The following is a 27,138-nucleotide window of genomic DNA, read 5'->3' as shown; positions in this document are numbered from 1 at the left end:
ACTGTAAACGTCAGTTCATGGTGCGCCGTGTCATCGACTCTGCAGGGCCTCTCTTCTTTTTTATTTTGTCTTTCATTCCCAATCCCATTTCTCCCCCACATCCACTCTTCTGATCCATTTTTCAAATGTTGTAGCCGTATCCACATTATTGAAAATAAATAGTTTAGTTTTATTTGTGTGTGTGTGTGTGTGTTTCTTTACGTGAATGTATCTTCTGTTTCCAAAACAGTTTGGAAACCACTGATGGAGCCCAGCCCTCTCATTCTGCTGAGGTGACTTGGAGGCATAGAGGGAGAGATGATTCCCCCAGGTCCCCTCTATGGAGCAGCTGAGAGTGGGCTCAGGCCTCCCTCTGGCTCCTGGCCCTGCCCTGGCATGACACCTCCTGGGTCCCTTGTTTGAGGCCTAGTTTCCTCCCCCTGCAGCCTGCCCACATACTGGCTCACTCTCCTGCCTCCACTGGGCAGCTCTGGTGAGCTGGGGGACAAAGCACCAAGGGTGGTGGGATCCAGCAACCTCTGAGGATGCTTGTGGCCTAAGTGTGGCCCTGGAACATGTCACTGCTTCCTCCCCTGGTTCTCAGAGCTGACAAGTGTGATAGCTGTGGGTGATCTGGAGGAATTATTACTGTGTGCACAGCTAGCAAATTATTCTTTAAAGCAAACACATATTGAGTACCTGTTAAGTACCACCTCTTTGACTTGGATTATCTCATTCAATCCATACAGCAACCTATTAAACAATACCAATGCTATTGTTTCAAGCATCATTATACCCATTTTACAGATGAGGAAATTGAGACTTAGAGAAATGAAGTGACTTGCCCAAGGTTACATGATACCTGTGGTTGAGCTTGGATTTGAAACCAGGCATGTATGATGCCAAGCCATGTTCTTTCTATGGCAATGCACTGATTCTGTGTTAGGTATGAGGCTCAAATAGGAGAGATGCCAAGAGGGAGAGGCAGTCTTGGTAATTCTTAGGCCTACAGCAAGGAACCAGCTGGGAGTCCTGGCACAGTCATCAGGTCCTCCTGCCCTGTAAGACCAAGACTGGTAAGGTAGGCAACTTGGTGTAGTAAAAAAACAGCTAGGCTGTGTCCTCAGAGGGACTTGGATTGAAGCGCGGTGTGACCTTGGCAGGATCAATCAGCTAATCTCTCTGAACCTCAGATTCCTCATCTGTAAAAAGTGATGCTAAGTCCTCCCTTGCCAGGCTATTGTGAGAAGCAGAGATGATACACACACACTGCCTGCACATGTTAGTTGCTCATGAAATTACATATCTCTATAAAGTGATGGGAAAACCCTGGTGGCATAGTGGTTAAGAGCTACGGCTGCTAACCAGAAAGGTCGGCAGTTTGAATCCACTAGGCACTCCTTGGAAACCCTATGGGGGAAGTTCTACTTGGGCCTATAGGGTTGTTATGAGTCGGAATTGACTCAATGCCAACGGGTTTGGGTTTTTCAGGGGGGTATAAATAACGTGATGGTTCCCAGCCTTTCATAGGCATAAGAAATCCCTGAGAGCAGATCCCAGGTGATTCTGATGCAGGCTAAATGAAGATCCCCACTCTGAGAAACCATTACTCCAAGGAGAGTCCACCTGGGGCTACTGACTGCAGAAAACCTTTATTCCTGAGTCAAACGGCACTAAAAAGAAGGACAGCCTGCTCCCTTGGACCAGCCAATGGCAGTGGTGCAGATGGAAACCCCTGGTGGAGTGGCTACAGAGCTCACAGCTTGGGCCTGTGACCCACAATCTCGTCCCAGCCCTTCCGACAGGTCCGGACAATCCACTCATGCTCATCGTCATCTGCAAGGGAAGAGGAAGAGCCGGTCATGCCTCGGGCTCACTGGGACCTTCCCTGCCCTGGGAGCTCCTGGGTGAGGTCTCGGGACTGAAGTGCATGCCAGCACAGGGTGATGGCCTTGGTGACCAGTTTGTTTAGCTCTGTTTTGGGAAGGAATGGACCTTTCACTAAAACCAAAACCCTTAGTTGCCCATAAGTGCCCTGTCTGGGAGAAACTGAACTCAAAAGAGTTAGTAGTTGGTAGATGCTGCAGATGGGGGGTAAGCATGAGATCGACTGGCCACCCCGAGTGGGACTGCCCCTGACAGATGGTCAGTAAGCAGCCCCAACTTGGGCAGTTGTCCATTCTGACATACCACAAACAGCACCCTGAACAGTCTTGTGGGGTGCTACTAGGAGACAGAGCCTTCAGATTTTAGCTTGCTTTTGGGGCTTTCCATTTTGGAGAGCCTCCTTCAAAGAACTCGTGGTCTCCCCAGGGCGGGGGGCTGATACCCTCTATTTACTCAGGTCCTTTCAGTGTGGAAAGGAGTGGAAGAGCGGCAGGCACTGGTGTTCCCGGAAAGCCCTAAACACATTGCACTTGATTTAGTCCTCGTGACCACCTGACAAGCAGCAGTCACTCCCACCATTTTACAGATTAAAAAACAGAGCTCAGAGAGGTCACTTAACCACAGCCCATAGCCACAGGGCTGGCATGTGGGCGAGCCCAGGACTGTCGTGCTACAAAACCCAAGTTGTTTTTTAAACTTCAGATCCAGAGTTGAGTGCCTCACACTCCAGTCCATAGCACACTACCATCATCTCTCTGCACAAGGCCCCTCTGTGGATTTATTTTTATTTTCCCCCTTTATTCCCTCAAAGCCACAGCCAGCCCCACCCCAACCACCATAGGGACCAACTCTAATGGCGGGATATATACCCTTAAAATGCATGTAGCTCTGTAAAATATGTACTGTTGTTTTGTGTGGAAATGTGTTTTTAATTTACATAAATGGCATTCTGCTGTGAATTTCCTGTGTCTTACTTTTTTCACTCATCACTACATTTGCAAGATCTATTCCTGCCCTGCATGTACATCTAGTTCTTTGCTTCTTACTGCTCCTTAATATTCTATGGGGGGGCTTCTGTCATATTGTACTATGCATCTTTCCAGTGGTGGGCACCTAGGTTGCCTCAAATCTCTATCGTGAATAACTCGGACACACCTTCTTGCGCACATCCCTTCATAGATACCAGGGAAAATGTCATGGAGTCATAGACATACTTCATTCACCAGTACTACCAGCTAAGCTCATGCAGGCGCTTTTCTCTGTACCATACCTGCCCGCCTGGCCTGGGGGTGCAAAGAGGGCTAGCCCAAACCCCTGCCAGCAAGTAGCATCCCCTAGGGCTGCAGCACTGAGGAGCTCTTGCCTTGTCTCCTTACCCCACTCCTAGCCCAAGACCTCCAGCCCAAGAGATGTCTTGGACTACCCACACAAATGGCAGAAGCTAGAGAACAAGGACATTCCCCAAGAGCAGGAAATTCAGAGCGCCAGAAGAAAGCCAACCCTCCAAATCTGATGTCCTGCTCAGGGGCTCCTTCCTCTTCTGTGAAAGACTCGGTGTGCGTGGCACCGGACCCAGGATCAGGAGATGGATGCTTGTTGACAGCCTACTGTGTGCTCGGTGCTTTGCAAGCACTGAATCTTGTCAATCTTTGTAACAAGCCAGTGGGGTAGAGGCGATTACCCCAATTTTGAATACCATGCCAATGGTATTCAAATCAAGGTTCATCAGGCTCCACAGCCTGACCCTTCCCACCCGAGGGAAGACGTGGTGGTGCCAGGTACAGTGGCTCCCCCATAAAAAAACCTCCCCTGCCCCACTCTTTCTTTGTATGTCACCTAAGGGAAAAAAAGCCTGCTGCCTGGCCTTTGAGGGCTGCCCTAACCAGCCAGTGGGCTTCGGTTTCCCCTGTGGAGGCTGCCTGGGAATCTCCATGTGGCTGCTGAACCCTGGGGTAGAGAGGCGACCATGGGGAGAGTGGCGGTGGTGTGTCAGCACACAAGGAGTTAAGCGCTGGTGAAGCCCACTTTTGCCACACTGTGAGCAGCCTGGTTGATAATTACAGTTCTGAAGTCTCCAGGCTATTCGAATCAGTGCAGCTGCAACCTCTTCAGTGGTAACCCCTGAAACCAGACAAACTGGGTTTATTGTGCTGAACCAGTCTTCAGGCCCCTCCCTGATTGTTACAAATTGACAGCAATGGACTTAAGAGCCCTCTTCACTACCCCTTTCACTCTCTACCTGGCTGCACAGCCACCAATTTGAATCACAGATGCCTTGCCTCACGGCAGCTGCTCACTATCCCTCCCTCCACCTCCCCTGTGCGTTGCTTGGCTCCCCTGGCCTTGCCACGCCAGGGTGAGGCTGCCGAAGCACATTTCATCAATACTTAAAATGGAATTAAACCTGCAGCTTTGATTAATGCCTCCCAGATCCCGGGAGTTGTGATTACTATTTTGCAAATTGCGATTGTTGGAATATGTTAATATGATTGTCTGAGAACATCTTCACCTTCTCAGATAATCTTCCCCCTTTTTGGCAGGAGGGGAGGAGGGGAGGTGGGGGGGAAGATGGGAAAAAACACCACAAACTCTTTAATCAATTGTAAATTATTACCCTTGGCACAATTGCTGGTGGTGCAGAGGGGAAGGGAGGAAGATTTCTGGTTTGGAGCTTTTATCTTTAGGAGTTTTTGGCCCCTTTGGGCCAGTAATTCTACTCTGAGACACTATCCTAAGGGAATAATCTATTTGTTTCAGAACTATTTCCAATCAAGAAAAAAGAAAACGTAGATTTCTAAAAGCAAGGGAATGATTAATTTGTTATATATTCATTCACTTAACAAATAATTTGTAAACACTGACTATGTGTCAGGCATCATGCTAAGTTCAGGAGGAAACGGTGAGCCACGTGAAGGGGTATTTAGTAGCTACTGAAAATAATGGTTATTAAGTCTGTATAGCAACACAGGGGAAATGTTTTTGATATGATAGTACGCCAAGGAAAAAAAAAAAGGGAAGGAGTAGAGGCAGGGTACAAAATTACATGGGCAGTATAATCTGTGTAAAAATGGTGCACAGAAGAAAAGTAGAAGATAATAAATTGAGATATGAACAATAATCAACTCTGAGCAGCTTTTTGGTATTTCCCAAATCTTATTTCATTGATGCACACTGACAATAGAAAAAATTGAAATAATTATTGGATTTTTTCTACCCTCTGATTTAATGCTTTGGCAATTTTATGCATTTTATTAATTGAAGTAAAATACTTTCTAGGTTTCTAGAAACACCAACAGGGTTCTTGAACTTAAAAAAAAAAATCAAAAGACCCACCTGAAAAACATTGCTAAAAATGGATGAAAATCAGAGAGTAGACAGACAACTCCCCCTGTATAAGAAGTCCAAATAATTTATGTAGATACTTTGCCTTCAGGAAGTTGGAACATAACTTCCCACTCCTTAAGTATGGGCTGAAATAGTGACTTCTTTCCAAAAAGTACATTGTGGAAAGGAGGAAAAAGAAAGAGTAAGTTTACAGTAGAGATATATGACAAGCACTACTTCAGCCAGGTGATCAAGGTCAATATCAACAGTGATAAGCCATGTTGATAGTATGTACCCTTGATATGTTGTGATGAGAATGTCACCTTACCTTCGAGGTCTTCCTCCCAAAACATAGCCCCAGTAAATCACGAAAAAACATCAGGCAGATCCCAATTGAGGGACATGCTACAAAATACCTGACCAAAAAACTTATTGCCGTCAATTCCGACACATAGTGATCCCATAAGACAGAGTAGAACTGCCCCATAGGGTTTCCAAGGAGTGGCTGGTGGATCCAAACTGCTGACCTTTTGGTTAGCAGCCGAGCTCTTAACAACTGCACCAGGGCTCCAAAGATACCTGACCAGTAGTACTCTTCAAAACTGTCATCAAAAATAAGAAAAGTCTAAGAAACTGTCACAGCCAATGGTAGTCTAAGGAGACTTGGTAACTCAATGTAACGTGGCATGCTGGGTATGCTCCTGGAACAGAAAATGGGCACTACAGGAAGGCTGAGCAAATCCGAATCATGTATGGACTTCTGTTAATGTTTCAGCATTGGTTCATTGTGACGAATTGCCACACTGATGCAAGTTGTTAATCATGGGGAAACTGGGTGTGCAGTATATTAGGAACTTTGTACTATCTTCACAATAATTATGTAAATCTAAAGCAGTTCTAAAATAAAAAAAGTTTATCTTAAAAACTGACCATCCAGTGTGCTGCCTAAAAGGTAAGGTTATTATGTTCTCCAACGGGATTGGAAGATTCCTTCACATTCCCAACTATCCAAACTAAAGGTGTTCACTCCTTTTTCTTTCTCATGACACCCTAGCATTTATTACAATTTATGAAACTATACTTATTTGCATACTTTCTTGTTTAAGGGTCTTTATTCCCCCACTAGACTGTAAGCTTGCTCAATGCAGGGACCACATCTGCTTTATCGGCCGCTGGACCTGGCATACAGTAGATGCCCAATAACTGCTTTGCCAGGAAAGTCTGGAATAAGCCTGTTGCCTCCTGACTTGCCTGAGTTGCCATCAACAAACATTCTCTGAGCACCCACTTCTTGGCATCCAGGTCTTAAATGTCACTCCCTCAGTGACCATAATCTAACTGCCTCCGCTCTCAGTCACTCTACCTCATCTTCATTTTCTTCATAGCATGTACCGCTCTAAAATTTTCTTGTTTATTTGTGTGTTGCCTTAGATAATATTTGTCTCCCCCATCCAGACTGTAAGCACCAATGAGACCAGGAGCCTTGTCTGCTTGTTCACGGCGGTATTCTCAGTGCTTAAAAGAGTGTCCAGCACATAAGCAGGTGCTCCGTTGATATCTGTTGAGTGAATGAATGAATCAATAAGCCCAATCCTGTACCAGGCCTGTGTCCGGTGCTGGGCGGCAGAAGGAACTGAGATCCAGCAGCGAATGCTGCCCAAAGGCACTCTTCAGTTTTAGGCCTGTCTGCCATCAGTGCAGAAAGCTTTCCTTATCTGGCTCTGAAGCTTCAGAAATGTCCTTGCTACCTCCTGCATTCCCTGCCGCCCTCCCCCGACTCCACCCCCCACACTCCAATGAACTTCACCAACTACCAGGAGAACTAGATTCCTTAGAAGGAAAGGAACTTGCTGTAGGAGAAACCCCACATCTGACCATGGACTCCCCTGCTGAAAAACCTTCCCTAAAAAGGCTCCCAACTCTTAGCTTGGAATTCAAGTCCCCCTAGGATGTGCCAGCTTTCCAGGCTGGCTTCCCTCCTCTGCTCACCTACACTAAAGCGCAGCCACCCTGATATATGGCAGTTGCCACATGAGCATGCTCACGAGGGCCTCCATGCTTTGTACATGCTGTTCCGCCAAGGGGAACACCCTTCCTTTCAGGTCCTGATTCAGGTGCAGAACTCCTCAAAGCTCAACAGAGGCTCAGGGCGCTTTGCATTTCTGGGACTTAGTGTATATTAACAAGTGAGAAGAGGCCTCAATAAGATTATAAAAATTGCTGTATATTTTAAACATTTGTTGTTAGTTGCCATTAATTCCGAAGCATTTATTTTTGACAAATCAATGCTTTTAATACAAATGACCATATATAAGTGAACTCCAGGATTTCTTTCAAAAATTCATAAATTCCCTGTGCACTAAAGGCAACGTGATCAGGAAAGGGCATGCGAATTTAGAGTTGTCTGAAGAACATGGTCTTTCAGTCCTGTCTCAAGAGCACATGCACAGAGCAAACTTGAGGCCCCTGATGAATGTGTGCGGCCTGAGCCCAGTGCCCTCCTGGCTGTTCTCGCACCCCCACGGGTCCTGCCTTGTTGTCAGGCTTCCCTGCCCCAGGCCGAAGTCGGCGCCCTCCTGCCACGCTCCACAGCCCCTGCGTTTTCTGTTATGGAATCCAACACGGTGGCCCCTACCAGCCTGGGGCAGACAGGTCCAAGTCACTTCTGGCTTTTAGGGCTCAGCACAGATCCGGCACTTACAAAGTATCTAATAAATATTTGGTGAATAAATGAATAAAGAAATGTAAATCTGGGGACATAAAAGTAATAGGTTTACTCTCTGGGATCTGGGCAAAAGGGGAACAGTTTCTTCCCCACCCTTGGTAAACGGAGCTCCTGAGAGGGCGAAGTAGGCATGCCAAGTGCAGGTTCAAGACCACCGGCTGCTGTTTCCTTCTTGCCTCAAGGCCATAGATTGGGCAGCCCCACAGCATGGATAGGCTGGGCTGTCTGGGGTCATACCTGGGTACTAACCACAGTCAGGAAGCTTAAAGCTCTGGCTGGCCTGGGGCCTGCTCACAGCAGGGGTGGAGAGGGGCAGGCCTGAACAGACCACAGCTGTGCCCAAGTCGCTGCGGGTTTCATCAGTGCTGGGGAAGAAGAGATCCTGAACATCTCAGAAAAGCTGCAAGGAAATATTAGTTCCCCAGATGGTTAGCAGGGAGGCAGTGTGGTATGATGGTTAAGTGCATGGCTTTTGCACCCTGCTGCCTCTGCTATAAGACCTTGGGCAAGTAGCCTCACAGCTCTCTGGGCCTCATTTTCTTATCTACGAAGGTGCCTGCCTTGAAGGTTTGCTGTGAGGATCAAATGAGATTGTTCCTGAAAAGTGCTTAGCGTAGTGCATGGTGCACAGGAAATGCCCAAATAAATGCTGGCCAGAAGACCAAAAGAAAAACCAGAAGTTGTCTTTCCCGGGTGGGACTTCAGGGCACTCTCAGCAGCACAGTGTAGACTGGAAGGAGTTTTGGAACCAGTCAGGCCTGGGTCCGATGCTATGCCCTGTCACCAACTTGCTGGGTGGTTTTGGACAAGTTACTCCTGTCTCTGAGCTGGCCTCCTGCCAAGGAACCCTGGTGGTGCAACAATTAAGCACTCAGCTGCTAACTGAAAGGTTGCAGTTTAAACTCACCCAGTGGTTCTGCAGGAGAAAGACCTGGCAATCTTCTCCCATAAAGATCACAGCCTAAAAAACCCTATGTTGTTGTTAGGTGCCATTGAATTGGTTCCAACTGATAGCGACCCTTTGCACAACAGAATGAAACACTGCCCAGTCCTGCGCCATCCTTACAATCGTTGTTATGCTTGAGCTCATTGTTGGAGCCACTGTGTCAATCCACCTTGTTGTGAGTCTTCCTCTCTTTTGCTGACCCTCTACTTTACCAAGCATGTCGTCCTTCTCCAGGGACTGATCCCTCCTGATAACATGTCCAAAGTATGTGAGACAAAGGCTCGCCATCCTTGCCTCTAAGGGACATAGCCTGGGTCAGGTGCACCTAAGTTCTTAAAGTGACATTCCCTATGGGGCAGTTCTACTCTCACATGCAGTCGATATGAGCTAGAAATCGACTGGATGGCACCTAACAACGACATGCCAAGGGCAGAGTGAGGATTAGCCAGGATGAATGGCGCCTGGTAGGCACCCAGGATATGGAGCTACTTCATCATCTTGACTGGTCTTTAGTTCCCAAACTGGATGCCTGCAATGGAGCATTTTAAGGGACTCACTCAGGGCTCCTCTGGGACTTATGGCTCCCTGCTCGGGTGGAGGTGGGAGCAAGAGGGAGGAGGAGGTCTTTACACAAGGATCAGCATCATAAGGATCAAGATCCACAGCTTAGCTAATGATTTTTGTTCAAAGTGAGGTGGGCAGGCTGGGGCAGGTGAGCCCAGGGAGGGCGAGTAAGCAGATTTGGGTCACTGGGCACCCACAAATTGAGCCTTGCCACCTCTTGGCATGCCTTTGGGCCGAGTACACCTGTGGTCACCACTGCTATGCAGCTCCCACCCTGTGTGAGTGTGGAGGTTGAGGGTGTGGACTGGGAAAGGGAGGAGACCCAGGTGAAACAGGCATCTGGCCTTGGGAGAGGGGAGAGAGGCTCACATGGACAGAGCACCCAAAGAAATGTGATTGTCCCCATTTTGAGATGAGAAGACCAAAGCCTACAGGGATGAAATGATTAGCCTCACTTCATTCCACCTGGGCAGAAGTCCAGTCTTCTCTGATGCCAAAGTCACTCTCAGTGAGGCTACAGGTATGTGCACAGGCACAGATGTGTGTGTTGGCTTCCAGTTGGGTGAATGTGTGTGAGAATCTAAATAAGTGTGAGTGTTAAGGTGTGCAAATGTGAATACATATGTGCCTGTGAGTGTGCAATGTCTGAGAGTGTCTGAGAGTGGTATTAACTGTGAGTGTACATCTGGTGTGAGTCAAACGTGAATGCTCAGAGTGTGCAATGCATGGTGTCTTACTGTGTGAATGCAGCTGTGTTCAAGCATGGGAGTACCTGGATCTGAGTGTGTGCATGCTGTGCAGAGGGAGGAGGCATTTCCAACTTGTACAGACAGCCCAATTCTCATCCAAAGTGTCAGGCTGGCAGAGCGGGCAGGAGCTGAACCAGGCTCTTAGGAGAAGGAGGTTTCTGTTGTGACAGGCTGCCCTTTCTTCCTGCGGCCTCAGGTGCCTCCTGTGTGAACTGTGGCTCCAGGCTGGGATGGGAGATGTACGGTAAGCCAGGCTCCCTATACTGTGGGCAGGTGCCCACTGCACGGCCCATCCCACCCTCTGTGCAAACGCAAGGCTGCGTGAGCTGGTGGGGCAGGGCCAGGACTCTGAGCAGAGCCAGCGCCCACAGTGAGCGCGGCAACGCCCCAGCATCCCTGTCATAACTCCTGACAAGAAAGAGGCTTTGAACTTTGCTGGCAGCGGTGGTGGCCCAAGGCCAAGAACATGGCGTTGCCAATATTGACTGAGGGGTCATTGCCCAGACAGAGCCTGACATGGGCAGGAAGGGAGGGCTTGGGGCTGCTCTTGCTTTTCCTTGTAAAGGAGCATCTTCTGGGCCAGGTGGGGCGAGGTCAGGGTGATTTAGGCCTGGCTGCTTTGCCCAATAGGGACTAGAAGTTCAGGGCCCAGCATCTACAAGCTTTTCAAAGCCTACTAAAACGTAAAAGGATTAGAAAAACAATTGACTTGAAAACGTAAAAAAGGAAAATGGCAAAACCGAAATTAATAAATGTTGTAACTAATGCCTTCAGACTTAATTATTAAATTTAGAAATCAAAACAATCTTGTTACACTTGAAATCAATTTGTAAGCTAGATTTCCTTATTTTGCAAGAATTTTCCAGTATGCACAGGACTCTCAAGAAATCACAGTTGTTAAAGAGGTGTAGCCAAATAATTCACCAAGCAAAAGTATAAACATCCTTTCGAAGTTTTAATAGCAAAAAATTTATGTGTAAATAGAAAGTCCCAGACAGAGCTGGAGAAAAATGCAGAACGAAATTCTAATCCACACACACAAAGAAAACTCAGAAAGAAAACCCAAGAGGATGGTCCCTGGACACCCTTTTAGCTCAGTAATGAAGTCACTACCGAGGTTCACCCTTCATCCAAAGATTGAACAGGCCCATGGAATAAAATGAGACTAAAGGGGCACATACCAGCCCACGGGCAAGGACTAGAAGGCAGGAGGGGACAGGAAAGCTGGTAATAGAGAACCCAAGGTTGAGAAGGGAGAGTGTTGACATGTCATGTGGTTGTTAATCAATGTCATAAAACAATACGTGTACCAACTGCGTAATGAGAAGCTAGTTTGTTCTATAAACCTTCATCTAAAGTACAAAAAAAAAAAAAAAGATTTATGTGTAATGTGGTGGTGTGGCTATGTTTGTCTGAATATGTTTGACACGGCTAGAGGGGGCGTCAAGAGTTAGGCTTAGAGTTGGATTAGGGCTATCACCGGGGAGGGGTGAGTTGGGGCAAGGAGTATGGGTGCCTTATGTTAGGAAGCACTTCTGTGCCAAGCACCATGCCTGCACTTTTTATGTCTGATCTCATGCAGTCCTTGTCAACACCTCTACAGCATGCACAGCTGGTTGTTTTAAGGGGGAGTTTTAGGTGCTGCAGTTGGTGGGTAAGAGGAAAAGCACCCATAGCCACAATGACTTTTAGAAATCTCTTAGGAAGGCCCTGTGCTAGAAAAGGACATTTCATTAAGCCATACAGCTGGTTTTCTGACATTGCTGGAACAGAGAGCTATTCTTGCTGTTGAGGTCAGATCCATAGCTGGCTTGTGCTTACGGGCCACACTGATCAAAAAAGACATAACCTGAAATACTAGAATCCTCCTTTATGTGGCAAGATGCTCACAAGACAGGAGGCACACAGGGGCAAAGACCAATGGATTCACGTCTCCGCACACTCACTGCAGGACAAGTATGTGCTGAGTGGAGGGAGACACAAAATCACTGGCACCGTTCAGATTGTTGTTCTTGCTTCCCCACTCCCCACTTTCTTCTTGCTTCCCCATTCCCCACTTTTATTTCTCAAGCTCTTGTAATTGAATTTGCATTCTGTTAACAAGTCCATGATACATAGCTACTGTACTGAGGTGGTTCAAAGAAGTGAAGTGCCTAGCCCAAGGCTGGCCTCTCAACACCTTTGCTCTGAACCTCTGCACCCTTCTGCCCCTGCTCCCTGCTGGTGTGGAAGATGGACTCCAGCCACGGAAGCCCAAGCTGTGTCCTCTGGATGCTTCCAGGGGCTGCTATGGGGGGTGAGGGACTGGCAGCTGGGAGCTCTGTTGTCCATTTGGCATATGCTGAGGGCTGAATAAAGGCAGTGCAGTGGGGACAGCAGGAGGGATGTTATGGAGGAATCTGTAGAACTCAGTGACAGTCTAGAACTCGTTTAATCCTCACAGCCATCTAGTAAGGGGGGTGGGGGGCATTATTATCCTCATTTCATAGGGATAGAGGGCCTTAAGAGAGGCGAAGTCATCTGCCCAAGCTCACTCAGCTGGTCAGTGGGCACAGAGTCCCACCCAGCTCTTTCTCCAGGGCTGCAGTCCATCAAGAACCTTTCTGCAACTGAAATGTATTTACTCCTCACTGATTGAAGGACTGAGGCTAAGCTCCCTAACCCAGCATTCAAGGCTCTCTCCAGCCCACACTGGCTCCTCTGCTTTGAATGCTCAGCTCAGACCGACTCCTACACAGTTTTCAAAGCTCAGCCTGTCCATCACTGCCTGAAGGTGGCCTCCCTTGATTTCTTCCCCACACTCTAATACACAAGAGAGTCTCAGGTATTCCATCTTGAGTACTCTGTGCTCTGGCATCCTCTGTGCCTTTGCCCATGCTGTTCCTTCCTTTTATGCAGCAACCCACCTCTAGTCCTTTAAGGCCCAGCCAAGTACCACCTTTTCCATAACGTGATCTCATCTGTACTTAAGGCATGCTTCCTCTCTTCTCTGTACTCCCATTGCACTGTGCTTTTGGCACCAGGGAAACAGGGTCACCCCAGTTTTTTTGAGAAAGAACCTCGTATTAGATATTTTCATTGAAACATCAACATAAACACCATAGGGGATACAGAATTTTATTGGATTTCCTTTCATATACTTATTTTATGGTTTACTTTATTGTTAATCTGAACTACATTTTGAAGGTGGGAGGTACACTACAGTCTTTTGATCACTTAGGCTCCCTCCGGGTCCTGGGACTGTCTGTTTATGTATCTGCTCCCCTGGCCACCACAATGGTTTGGGAGGACAGGCTCTGAGTCTGGCCTCCACATGAGACCCTGGTGTCCACAGAGGCTCCGTGAAGGCCTGTGTTCTGGAGTAGTCTTAGGAGGCTCAAGGCTCTAGGTGGAAAAGAAATGACGAGGATGTTGGGGAACAAGAGAACTCCCAGGGCAGGACGGAGAGATCAGGGAACTGCAGGCCTTTGATGTTTGAAATCAGCATCAAAGCAGGTAGGAGGAGGCCACAGGGCAGTTTGCCAAGGTGACATTGATTCCTCCCTTTGGGATGTGGAATTAAGGGGGCCCCTGCTTCTCAACTTTTCACCCCGTGGGCACCCTTCCATTTTCCAGGTGTAAAATCATCCCAATTGTGATTGCTAACATGCATGCAGTACTCCTCATGGGCCAGGCCCTGTGCTCGCTGGGTTCCTTGCACCATCTTAGTTAAAGATCACAACGCTTTGAGGGAGGTACTATTACTACTTCCATTTTTTTCATGAGGAAACTAAAGCTCAGAGAGTTAAGAGCCTAGCTCAAGGTCACACAACTGGTAAATGGAAGAGCTGGTATCTGATCCCAGGTTTGTCTGACTCTAAAGCCAGGGCTTGTAACCATGTCTGCCATTCCTGGACCTGAGGTTGAGCAGGGGTTTCAGCCAACTGTTCTGAGTTCCAGAGCTTGGACTGGCCAGAGCTGGCTAAGGAAGAAAGACAAGGCTTGTGCCCTGTGGGCTCTGGCCTTGCATTCACTTCCATTAAAGGAGACAAAACAAACCATTACAGTGGCCAGCCACGGAAGGGGAAGTTGTGTCCTCTGGACGCCTCCAGGAGGCTGCGATAGGGGGTAGGTAGGGCACATATTGTTACCAGAATCTGATGGGCACAACAGCTGGAAAGGGAATTTCCAGGGAACTGGGGTGGAGAGAGGATGGCAATGGGCAGTTCCTGGCAGGGCTTTCAACTGGATTTGAACCCCTGCCGAGAATTTGCATTTCTACCCCTAGATATACTGAATCAGAATCAGGGATCTTATTAAAACATAGAATCTGATTCAGTATATCTGGGGGTAGAAATGCAAGTTATCAGCAAGGGTTCAAACAGGAATGAACTGGTTTGAAGCCCTGGTTCTTACAGACAGGAAGAGGTAGAACACCAGCTCAGGCTCTTATTGCAGAGCAAGATCTTGACAGGGGCCTATGGATGGCTTCCAGCAGGCTAATTCTGTCCTCCATGGGCAAAATTCTGTAGGTGGGCTCATGTGTATTTTTCTGGGGATAAGGACCATAGCTTTGCCCAGATTCTCAGAGAGGTTCACGACTCAGGGTATTTTACTGGTTCAGAAATGGCCTCTGGTGTCAGGACGACCTGGGTTTAAATCCTGGTTCCTCCCTTTACTAGCTGTATGACTGTCAGTAAATTACTTTACTTACTCTTTAGCCTCAGTTTCCGCATGTACCAAATAGAGGTAATGATATACTCCTCAAAGGACTGGGATGTGGCAAGCTCCTGGCAAAGGAGGCATTGAATATTCATAACATCCTTTCCTACACGTTTTGCTCAAAGTGAATGCCCAAGTCTGGCTGGCTGGGATGTGAGATCTGTGCGGGCATTTTATTTGGCAGTTACAAGTGTGATATTATCCCTCCACAAAGCATTCATTATGGCTAACAATACCACAGATAAGGCATGGACACCCCCGCATGCCAGCCTCCAGGTGATTACAACATTTGGGTAAATTGCCTTTTGTCTCGCTGGAGAGATGACAGCGGGAGGGGGTCTGTGCAGGAAAGTCACCCGGCCATTTTGCGGAAACCCCAAGGGAGGCACTGTGGAGAGGCAGTCTGGGTTTGCAGAAAGAGCCTGGGCCTGCAGTCGGGAAACCTGGGTCTGGTCCAGCCCTACCTCTGATAGGTATGGTGTTGGGCACATGATTTGCCCTCACTGAGTTTCTCAGGTTCCTCACCTGTCAGGTGAAAGGCAGTGGCTTCAAGACTACAGAAGTCTATGTGTGTCAGTGGCACTGAAAGACTCTTGCTCATTGGCCAATTTTTGAGCAATAAAATGGGCAGAGAACTATCTTGGGAAAAAGAACTACTGCTGCAATCTTACAACCCTTGGGTGTGCGCTTTTTATATATCTGGGCTGCTAGGGAAACCCTCGGTTCCTCCTTCCACTGGTAAGCTCCAGCTTCTCATTCAGAGCCAGCTCCAATGTCATCTCTAGCTCCTAAGTCAGCCAGACCTGGGTTCAAATCCCAGCTCTGCCACTTAATATCTGTGTGACTTTGGGCAAAGCATTTCACCTCACTGAGTCCTAGTTCCATCATCTGGAAAGTGACCATAATAATGATAATTGTTTCGTGGGGTTACTCTGAGGATTAGATAAAATAATATACGTAAAGTGAATAGACTACTGCCTGGAATGTAGTAAGCACTCAGTAAATTCTAGTTATTATTATTATCCTGCTTTTTCACCTAAAATAGGGTATGGATACCTTTGCATATCCATATAGATCCTTCTCTTCACGGCCATTTTTAACGGCTGCATTATACCATATGTTATTTAACCAGTCCCCTCCTACCGGACATTTGGAATGTTTCCCGTTTTGTACTGTTTAAACAATGCCAGAGAAACTTTAGCAGACCAAAGTGGTCTTTCATTTCTAGGTGTTCACTAACTAGCTTAGATGAACCCTTTCCTAAAGGTGGGTGGGCAGCAGAGAAACACCACTGTCTGGATAAACACCTCATCCATGCCTCTTTGAGCATATGATCTTGGAGCTGGCACAGCAAAGTGCAAAGAGGAAAAACCTCAGGAGCCAGACAAGCCTGAGTTTGAGTCCCAATTCCTGCCACTTATTGTCTGGGAAATTTGGGGGGAAAGTCTTTAACCTCACTGAGCCTCAGTTTCCTCATTTGTCAAATGGGAATCATACGAGCATGCCCTGGCTACTCAGTACAGCGTTGTTTGCTGTCGAGTCAATCCTGACTCGCAACGACCCTATACAGAACTGCCCCATAGGGTTTGCAAGGCTATAATCTTTATGGGAGCAGGTCACTAGTCTTTTCTCCCATTGAGCCGCCGGTGGGTTCCAAACGCTGATTGGTTAGCAGCCGAGCACTTAACCATTGCACCACCAGGGCTCCTAGCACAGTGTCTAGTGCATAGTGAATGCACAATAAATGTTAGCTCTCTCCACCATCACCACCACCATCCTCCTCCTCATCCCTGTTTTGGTGAAGTTAGCCTTCACCTCCCAAAGACTTCAAATCACACAAGCCAGGTCACTTTTTGGACCCCAATTCACAGCCCATTTCCCATCTAATTGAGTGTACATTTAAATCAGCCTTGTGGTCTTGACTTTAAATTCTGTCTGGAACCCACAGGTTCAAACACGAAGGGGCCCTCTCTGCAAATAATCACTGGTATGTGGTATTTTTAAGAAGCCAAAGCCATTGTTTCTGATTGAAGGAAAGTTGGTGCTATTTTGAAGCGCAGCACGATTAAGTGGTGGCGTTATCTCTTTAACCATTGGGAATTATACCCTGTTTGAAAGATTTGTGAGCTCTAGGACATTTGCCAGATGTGCTTGATTCGACATTTCAGACAACAAAGGGGATAATGTTGGCGGGAATCTCGACGGCATTTCTGATGATCAGGATATTCTTTGAGGGTGGTACTGAGACCTTTTGGGGAAGAATTTCAGCTTTTACATAAACTAATTTGGGATGCTCACTCACTGTCTTCCACAAAGCAAATTTAGTTCATTGTTAGTTGTATATGTTAAAATGGTTACGAGGGTTTTTTTTCTTTGAATATTAATAATGTGCCTTTCATCTGAGACACTCGCATGGGGTATCATTAATTGGTGCGGTGGGGGTGGGGGAGTAAGGATCAGTGGTACGGTTATTTTGCAAATGGTTCCTACTAGTAACATTTAGGCAAGCAACAGCTACATGAAAGAGAGAGATGTACAAACTGCTAACATGGATTTGGCTTATCCTTCCTGAGAGGAACGAAAGAGGCATAGGAAGGGAAAGGAATAATCTCCCAATTTCCCACCATATTAAAGATAATTATCCTAAATATCTTCAAATGCTTCCTTATTGGCCCCTGATGTATAAAGTAACCTTTTTCAAATAAGGTAGCATCTCGTTTTTGGGCTGTGGTGTTTCTGTCTTAAGGCTATAAAATAGACCTTTTCATTCATTTAGTAACATTACTGAGCTTCCACTGGTGCCACGGACTATGTTTGGTGGAGGAACAGAAAGGAATCAGACGTGGCCCTGTCGACCAGGGAATCAGGTGAGTTATGAACAAGCTAGGACACAATGCCCGCCAAAAGAATGAAAAGAACAGGCTTTGGACATATTGGGGTCAAAATTTGGCTGTCACCAGCTGTGTGATCTTGAGCAAACTATTAACCTACCTGAGATTAGACATACTTATTTTTGTGGCTCAGGAAAAGTACCCACTTGGGGTGGCAGGAGAGAGCAGATGAAATAAGCAGATAAAGTGCCCAGCACAGGGCCTGGCGAAGAGCCTCCACAATGAGCGTTCCTTTCCCAGCTTCATTTCCCTGGGCTGTGGACATCCAGCTAGAGCTGCATCTCATTCTTTGGGGGTTACAGGAGAAGGCTTCATGGCTTTCTCTTATGTGCTAAGCTTTGAAAGATGAGGGGACTGTGATAAATGGCGGAAAGAAGGAAGGGCCTTCTGGGCTGGGGAATATATGAGATGAGAATAGATTAGAAAGTACTGGATGAGTTTATCAATGAATGACAACTAATCTAGTTGGGTTGGAACATGGGGTAAAGGAACAGGAAGGTAGGTGGGGCTTCGAAGTTAGGCTAGAGCTCTGAATGCCATCACCAAGGGCAGGCAGACTCTTAAGTTTCGGCATTTCATTCCCCAAGCAAAACTCCCAAGGAGGCAGAAAGACTTAGCATATCCAATCACATCTGTCTTCCCAGAGACTTCTTTTCTCTTGAGCACCTTGAGAAGTCTTAGCAAATCCCAGGGCCTAACTCACTCGATTCACCTTCAGCCTGAGTCAGTAATTGTCACAACGATGACAGCCCAACTACCAGTTACTGAGCACGGGCCTTGTGCCTGGTGCTATTTCCCTAGCCACAACTCCTCCACATAGGTACTACTATAATGCCCGTTTTACAGATGAGGAAGCTGAGGCTCTAAGAGGGCAAGTACCCAACCTACGGTCACACAGCTAGCTGGTCAGTGGTGGATTCAGAACTAGAGGCCAGCCAGGGATGTCGATTCTAGACCCTGGGTGTTTAACCACCACACCCCATTGTCTCCATGACCTTTCCCAGCTCTCAAGCCTCCTGCAGGGTGAGGGGGTCCTTACTGAAGCTCCGTTTTGTTTTGTGTCTGCGGTGTTGACTTGAGTGCTGCCTGTATTGAGTTGCTATCTTTAGAATTTTATGATCCCAACACAGATAGCAGCAGGGTGTAGCGGAAATACCACTTGACTTATAGTGAGACGGGATTAGGTTTGCGTTCCAGCTTCCCCATCCCCAGCCTGTGGGACCTTAGGCAAGTCATTCATCACTCTGAGACCCAGTTTCCTAATTTCAGGATGATCCCATTCCTAGCTCACTGAATGTATGGGATGTTCATGTGAGATGGTGGGCTCACAAGCTCAAAGGCCTTAAGGCAAGTACCAGAAATGACTGATCCTGTTAGGGGTCAGATAGCAGGGAGTAGGGAGACCTGGGCAGTACATGGCCCACCTAGACTCCCAAACCCAAGCAATTTCAAGCACTGGGGCAGCCAAACATCTTTGCAGACCAGATCTGGCCTAAGAGCCACTGGTTTGAGAACTCTGATGGATGGTAAGCTGCTCTGAAAACTCTGAGGCACATAGAAATATAATGGATTGTTTTTATTATCTGAAATATTAACTTGTCTATTATGTGTCAGGTATTGAATTTCCATATGACTTATTTGAAAACTGCGGGAGACTTGAAGTCAGGTGTTCTGCCTGCCTGCTCTTCTTTCACAAGCATTTAATAAGATCCAACCTGTGAGACCAGTGTGAGGTTCTGGGGACACAGTGATAAATCAGACACAATCACACAGTCCCTGCCCTCAAGAAGCTCCCAGTCTAGTGGAGAAGATAATAATACTTCTACAGTCACAGGCTAAGTGCTATTAGGGAGGCATGTGGAGCACAGAAGAGGGACACCTAGCACACACAGAGCAGTGGGGAGGGATACAGAGAGAGAGAGGTGGTCAGGGAAGGCTGTCTGGAACAGTGATCTTCCAACAGCTGGTCCTGAATCCTAAGAGAGTTGAGAAATAAACATCATGCACAGCATGGTTCATGGTTCATGATGCACTCGTTAATGATATAAAACGTTTCGTACTGTGGGCCATGGTCCAAAGGTTTGAGAGCCACGGTCCAACAAAATAACTTGCCCACCCTGGTCCTCAGAGCCTGGCACGTTGTAGGTGCCCAGAGTTTTTCTGATGAGAGGAAGGATGGATTTAACTTCTCATAGCAATCCTGTAAGGCAGGTACCACAATTCCCAATTAAAGGACACTCAAGTCAAGCAAACCCAGATTTGTCAAGCATGTTTGCAATTCAGCCATCCTGGGGTTTCTATTCAGGCCCACAGCAAGTTTCTCTGGCTGGGGACAGTGAGCAAACAGGAGACAGAGAAGGCACCAAGGCAGTTCAGAAAGGTGGGAAGGTGAACCAAGGGGCCTCTTCTTCTGGTGCCCCAGCCTATGACCTCCCATAAAATGAGTGTCCCCAGCTCTGACCTATCCAGGTGGCATGTGCTTTGTAATAGCAGTGGCTGAGGCCACTCTGTTTACTCTGGGATGGCCCCAGTCACCCACCTCAGGCCTGCAAGGCCAGAGGCCCCATGCCTTCAGGATGCTAACAGGAAACACTGTTTATGGGGGCAGATTGGAACGCAGGGGAGAAAGGGCACTGGGGAAAACAGAAGATGGAAAGAAGCCCGAATCAGTCTCTCATAGGGGGAGGTGAGTCAGGGGTAATGACTAGGTGGCCACAGACAGAGACTCCCTCTTAGTGGTTTTCAGGACACTCAGAACTTGATCTGTCCTATAATATCAGGACCAAAATACCTCTTGGCTACCTTTCTCTTCCATCATAGACTCTTAGGGTTAGAAGGACCCTAGAAATTATCCAGCCCAACTCCCTCATTTTATAGACAAAGAGAAAGGGGCCCAGAGAGGGAAGGCACTGGCTCAGGTCTGCCAGCAGGCAGCCTGTGAGCTGGGGCTAGGAGTTGGAACACAGGTCTTGTAGTCCTGCCACCTGGGGGCTATGGTCCTTCAGATATTCCTCTCCCACCATCTTGCCAGAAGGCTCTCTTGTCTAATCTTACTGCCTTTGACTCCTTCTCCATATGCAACCAGAGAAATTGTTCTAAAGGACATATCAGTTACTACTCTACCTGCCTGAAACCTTCCCTTGCTCCCCAGTGCCTTCAGGTAAAAAGACACCATGCTCTTCCCCTACTGCCCTGAGCGTGCCCACCTCTTGAGCTTCCTCTATTGCTCTTCTTCCCCTCATATACTATTATCTCACGCTCCTGAACTACTTATAGCATCTGAGATATGCAATGTTCTCTTCTACCTCCAATCTTCAGCACATGTTGTTTCATCTGTCTTTAACACTCTTCCCAAACTTGCTTCATTTGTCTGCTCTTCTTTAGGTTTCAGGTTAGATCGTGCTTCTTCCAGGGAACCTTCTCTGACCTGTTTCCATTTTACTCTGTTTCTCTTGCTCCTTGAGAGAAGATTCTGTGACACTGTTATCACCTCCATGCCTAATATGGAGCCAGATTCACAGCAAGTATTGAGTAATAAATATGTGTTCACAAACACTCATCAGTGTCTTTCCTTCTCCAAACTTCCTATGGATGGTTTTCCCTTCCTGTGATGTATTTTTTAATTGATCATTGTCTTAGTTATCTAGTGCTGCTATAACAGAAATACCACAAGCGGATGGCTTTAACAAACAGAAATTTACTCTCTCACAGTCTAGTAGGCTAGAAGTCTGAATTCAGGGTGCCAGCTCCAGAGGAAGGCTTTCTCTGTCAGCTCTGAAGGAAGGTCCTTGTCATCGATCTTCCCCTGGTCTAGGAGCTTCTCAAAGCAGGGACCCCAGGTCCAAAGGATGCCCTCTGCTCCTGGCACTACTTTCTTGGTGGCATGAGGTCCCTCTGTCTCTCTGCTTGCTTCTCTCTTTTATATCTCGAAAGAGATGGACTCAAGACACAACCTAACCTTGTAGATTGAGTCCAGTCTTATTAACATAACTGCCTCTAATCCTCCCTCATTAACATCACAGAGGCAGGATTTATAACACATAGGAAAATCACATCAGATGACAAAATGATGGACAGTCACACAATACTGGGAACCATGGCCTAGCCAAGTTGACATATATTTTTGGGGGACACAATTCAATTCATAATGATCAACAAGAATGGCTTCTACCCACAGAATCCTGGGAAACCACAATTTCTGATTCTCTGGACATGCCAAGCCTTTTCATACCTTCGTGCCTTTGCCCATGCTATTCCCTCTGCCTTGCATGCCCTTCCCCAACATTCCAGTTCATGAAATCCCTACTCATTCTTTAAGACCCACCACTTCTATGATCTTTTTCCTGACTGACACCCTCTACCCCAGCCAGGTGATCAGTTCTCCTCCTCGATGCCCCCTCATCCTCCAGGCCTTCCCTCCACCAGAGCCCATATTAGGTGATATTATAATCTTATGTTTATGTGTCTATCTTCCCTACTAGACCAAGGGAGTCTCCAAGGGACTGGAATGTCATCTCAGAGAGGCAGGGCTGGAATACAATTCAAATCTAAAAAGCCAAAAATGAATCAGTTGTATTGTACCACAACTGAAGAAAGAATGTACAGGGAGTCCCCGGGTTACAAAAGTTCCACTTACGGACAACTCGTACTTGCCCTTTAATGTTACATAAGTTTGCCCTCACTTTGAAACGATTGAACTAACCCCTATTCGAAACAAATTCTTCATCACAATCACCTTTACTTGCTGCATGTGCAGCTATTAAGTCACTGAGAAGGCTTCGAGCCTTTTCTCGTATGCTAAATAAGAAGCACACGCACCTGTTCTGACTGGCCTACGAGTTCGACTCAAAGACACAGTAAGGAACGTATCCCACTTGTAATCTGGGGACTGCCTGCACAGGCTGTACTAACACAGAATTCCCCAAAATATGTTCCCTGGAACTCCAGTTCCATAAAATGCTCCCTACTACCCCACCTCTCAACTCATTTTATGGTCCAGTAAGTTTAAGAAACGATACAACTACATCTTCCTGGCAGAGATTTCGAAGTACACATTCATTCTTTCATATATTTGTTTCAAATATACTGAGTACCTACTGTGTGGCTGAGACTGTGATAGGTGCTAGGGCTACAGCAGTGTGCCTGTTATTAAGTAGAATTTCTGCTTCCTTCCCTGCAACTTTGAACTTTTCTAGTTCAAAGGTCTTAGTACTCAAGGAGGAATGGTCCCACCAGGTGATACAATGATGGTTCCATTGAATTGGAAATGACACAGCCACCTGGCCATTTCAGCCTCCTGATGCCACTGCAACAGCAGGCAAAGAAAGGGATACTATCCTGGCTGGAGTGACTGATCCTGATTGCCACGGGGAAACTGAGTTGCTGCCAGAGAGTGGGAGCGAGGGAACTCTTTATGGAACCCAGGAGATTCTCTGGGGGTACCTTTTAGTACAACCATTGCCAAAAGTAGAAGTTAAAAAAAACAAAAAACGACAGCAACTGAAATGACAGAACCAGTGTATTAGTTTCCTGGGGCTCCCATTACAAAGTACCACAAACTAGGTGGTTTAAAACAACAGAAAGTTTTTCTCTTATAGTTCTGGAGGCTAGAAGCCTGAAACCAAGGTGTCAGCAAGGCCAAGCCTTCTCTGAAGGCTCTAGGGAAGAATCTTTCCTTGCCTCTTCTAGCTTTTGGTGGTTCTAAGCATTCCTTGGCTTCTGGCAGCATAATTCCAGTCTCTGTCTCTATCTTCACATGGTTGTCTTTCCTCCGTGTCTCTCTCTGTCTCCTCTCCTCTTCTTATAAGGACATCTGTTATACTCTACTCCAGTATGACCTCATGTCAGCTAATTAATCTGCAAAGACCCTATTTCCAAATAAGGCCACATTTGCAAGTACTGGAGGTTAGGACTTCAACATATCTTTTAGGGGGATACAATTTAACCCATAACAACCAAAAAGGATTCAGCTCCTTCAAGAATAAAGGTTTGGGTCACCCTACCATGTAAAGAACCAGACCACTTGAAGTGCAGCCTGAGGGCAAAAGGAACATGGAATGAATAATGGAAGGAGGAATTTATAAATGTTAACTATGGCCTTGTGACCAGTTACAGAAAGAGGACGATAGCAGAGAGAACCTTCTTTCTTGCTTATATGTGTATGTATATCTATATCCTCTATTGATCTATTTGTTGATCTACTATCTACACACACTGGTTTTCATTAACTAGTTTCTTTTCTCTTCTCCCCTTATTATTTTATAGAAGGCAAAACAGCAGTAGTTTATAGGTTATAGAATATTCAGGTGGGAATATTCGGGTGGGACTTTCAAGGAATAACAGCACTTAAAGATGGATACAATGCTTATTGGGGCTTCACGGCTCTTTTGGGGAGGAGAAGGTGAGAATATTTTTGTACTAATATGAATTGTACCTTGTTAGATAAAGGTATAAATTTGTTATTTTTGTTGTATAGAAGTTTATACATATGGAGAAGAGTGTGTATGGATGCCGAGTAACAAATGGGGTGGACTGCGCCAATTATGCAGCTATTGACTCACAGCTCCAAACCCACCCTTCTATACTCTATGCTCTATGTTTTATGCTCTGTGTTCCATGCGTCTATATTCTACGCTTTGATGCTGGAACTAGAAGTGTGAACTACATTTCTACTTTGTAAGCTGGCTTCCAGTTAGGTGCTGCAAGGCAGTAGAGCAGAGAGGGGACACAATCGTTTCTATTTTGCTTGCTGTTCATGTCACTGTCATCTCAACAATGGCATTTCACTTCCAATTTCCATTTTGTTTCCACACTCCTAGAATCAGCTTCACTACTCTCTCTTCAGAATATGTTCCCTCCTCAGAGGGTCCCAGTTCTGCAGGGCCCCTCCTCTGAGTTCCTAAGGAACCACACCAGCTGGGCAGTGTCCTCTTCTCAGAGGTCTGGACTGTAGCAACTTGGTGTCCCTCCATCAATCTTTTAGGTTCTAACAGTCTAATCTCTTGCTTTTTTCCCCCTCAGTCCTTGAGGTGGTAACTGCTTCCTGCAGTTACTTTCTGTTGCCTCAGTGCCCTTCCTTTTGCTTTTTCAGTTCTCCAACACTCATTTAACCAGCCTCCTGACAGTAAATTCTTTCTGTTTAAATACCTAGTATGGTTTCTGTTTTTCTCACTAGGCCCTGACTGATACAACCAGGGATAAGTCACACAGTTCCTGCTCACATGTATCTTATACTTCAGTGAGAGAGACAGGTATTAAGCAAATAATTACAAAAATAAGTATTTGATTTCAGTCAAAATAAATGCCATGAAAGAAAAGTACAAGGTATATTAGTATATCAAAGGCTCTGAGAAGCCCTTCAGTAAATACACCTGTTTTGCATTTTTTAATTTAACAATCCCTTAGCTTATTTGATCAAGAAACTTCATGGTGAACCTATTAACATCAGGCATAATAAGTTAATGGAAAAGGGGAAACCATCAAAGAAATCTGAACCAGGAGAACTGGAATGTGAGCATGTTCCATGTTCCTCCAGCACTGCCTAGTAGGTTGGTGGCATCTCAGCTCCGGGATTCCAGACGTAAGATCAGCTGATCAATTCCCTTTGCTCTTATTCCAGCCCCACAAGGCAACTTTCTGACCGCCATTGACTTACCAAGTAAATTTCCCTACAGAAAGAGGATGTGCTCATCAGCCAGCACAGGCATTCTGGTCTACCTGGCAGTTTCTTATTGTAGAGCAAGGCTCCTTAACTTGGGTCTTTAGAGAAACCATCAACCTCTAAAGATTATATGCAAAATGGTGTTGTGTGTGTGTGTGTGTACGGGTGTTGTGTGTGTGTGTGTACGAGTGTTGTGTGTGTATATCCACATGCATGTTTCTGTGCATGTGTGGGCATTTTTCTGGGGAGAGGGTTAATAGCTTTTATTATTCCTAGTGGGACTGTGACTTCATAAAGGAGAAAGATTAGGAATCAATGTGTTAAAGAAAAATGTTCATGTTATTATTTGTACATTGGCCTCCTGTGAGTTTGGTCACTTAAATCCAGTCCTTCTCAGCCTTGGGTTCACTCACCAAACTGAGATTCTAGGCCCTCCAAGGTACTTGCCTGGATGAGGGGACAATCAGCCTTCTTGGACTGCATGGTTTCTCTCCTCTAGGCTTTTGCATATGCTGTTTCCTCTGTCTCAGAAATCCTCTTCTCTAGCCTTGTGGCCATCTTCCAGTTATTCTTCTGGTCTCAGCTTGGATGTCATTTCTTCCTTGAAGCCTTCTATGACTTTCCAATTCTGGATTAGGTACCCCTTCTTTGTGCTCCCAGAGCACCACTCCCACTTCTCTGGGAACCCCACTTTTATCCCCTAGCCGGAGCCATGTTTTTTTCCCTTCCATGGTACTTATTCCTGACGTAACCAACCATTTATAGTATTTGTCTGCTACCTGTCAGAATATAAACTCTTCAAGGAAGGTGGTTTGTGTTTACCTTTTCCCTGCTTTATCCCCAGCACCAGGCAGAGTGCGTAGCACTCAGTGGGTGCTCATTAAATAGTTGTTGAAAGGATGCATGCAAAATGAAATATTTTTATTCTTTCTCTCTGTGCTACACTTATGTGCTGTCACAATTAGACCACTAATGTCCTTTATCTCACTGTGACTGTGCAGACTTAGTGCAGACTTGCGGGCCAGGAGCAGTCCGAGTAGTATAGCATTCAGATAATCACTTTTTGTCTGGTATCAGCAAAAGCTTCTTTCTCACCAAAGGTCTGCATGTGTGTGTGCACACACATACACAAATATATGTGTGGATGAAGATAAAATATGTGCTGTGAGGTGTTGGGATAAACATACCTGCATTTCTCAGGTAGCGATTCCTGTAGTCCTTGATTATCCTCGTGACCGGGTCATAGAACCCGTCTCCACAATCATAACAACCTTTGGGGATTTTTCTAGGTGGGTCCATATTGGTGAGTTGAGAAATACCTGGAAAGGACATAATTGACATTTACCACCTGGGCCAAATCCAAACCTGATCCCCCCATAAAGTCCACTTTTTGCTGGTTGCTTATGTGAACCTTTGCTTCCACTGTTGGAATAAACACTCCCTATTTTTTTTTTTCTATTCAAGATACAAGGAGCCCTGGTGGTGCAGTGTTTAAAGCACTCAGCTGCTAACCAAAAGGTTGGCGGTTCGAACCCATCAGCCACTCTGAGGGAGAAAGATGTGACAGTTTGCTTCCATAAAGATTTATAGTCTTGGAAACCCTATGGGGCAATTCTACTCTGTCCTATAGGGTCGCTATGAATCGGAACTAACTCGACAGCAATGGGTTTGGCTCTGGGTTCAGGATACACAGTGAGAGCAGCAGGAACAGG

General features: G+C 46.3%; 1 protein-coding gene across 5 annotated transcripts in view; it reads right to left on the bottom strand.

Moving 5' to 3' along the window:
* Positions 1–1,615: 1,615 nt before the first annotated feature.
* MORN5 (MORN repeat containing 5) overlaps positions 1,616–27,138 on the bottom strand; it is a 34,654-nt gene continuing 9,131 nt past the window's right edge. For 2 of the 5 annotated variants that reach the window (XM_049897260.1, XM_049897263.1), the window contains exons 4-5: positions 26,614–26,745; positions 1,616–1,815 (exon numbers count right to left, since the gene is read on the bottom strand). In XM_049897260.1, coding sequence (XP_049753217.1) covers positions 1,736–1,815; positions 26,614–26,745 — 212 coding nt within the window. In that variant the 3' untranslated portion in view covers positions 1,616–1,735. Of the gene's footprint in view, positions 1,816–18,751; positions 19,743–26,613; positions 26,746–27,138 lie in introns of those variants that run through there. The other 3 variants (XM_049897261.1, XM_049897265.1, XM_049897264.1) reach the window with 2 other exon arrangements.

This window comes from Elephas maximus, chromosome 9 (assembly GCF_024166365.1).
Source record: "Elephas maximus indicus isolate mEleMax1 chromosome 9, mEleMax1 primary haplotype, whole genome shotgun sequence".
Lineage (NCBI taxonomy): Eukaryota > Metazoa > Chordata > Mammalia > Proboscidea > Elephantidae > Elephas > Elephas maximus.
This window is presented reverse-complemented; position numbering and strand designations above follow the sequence as displayed.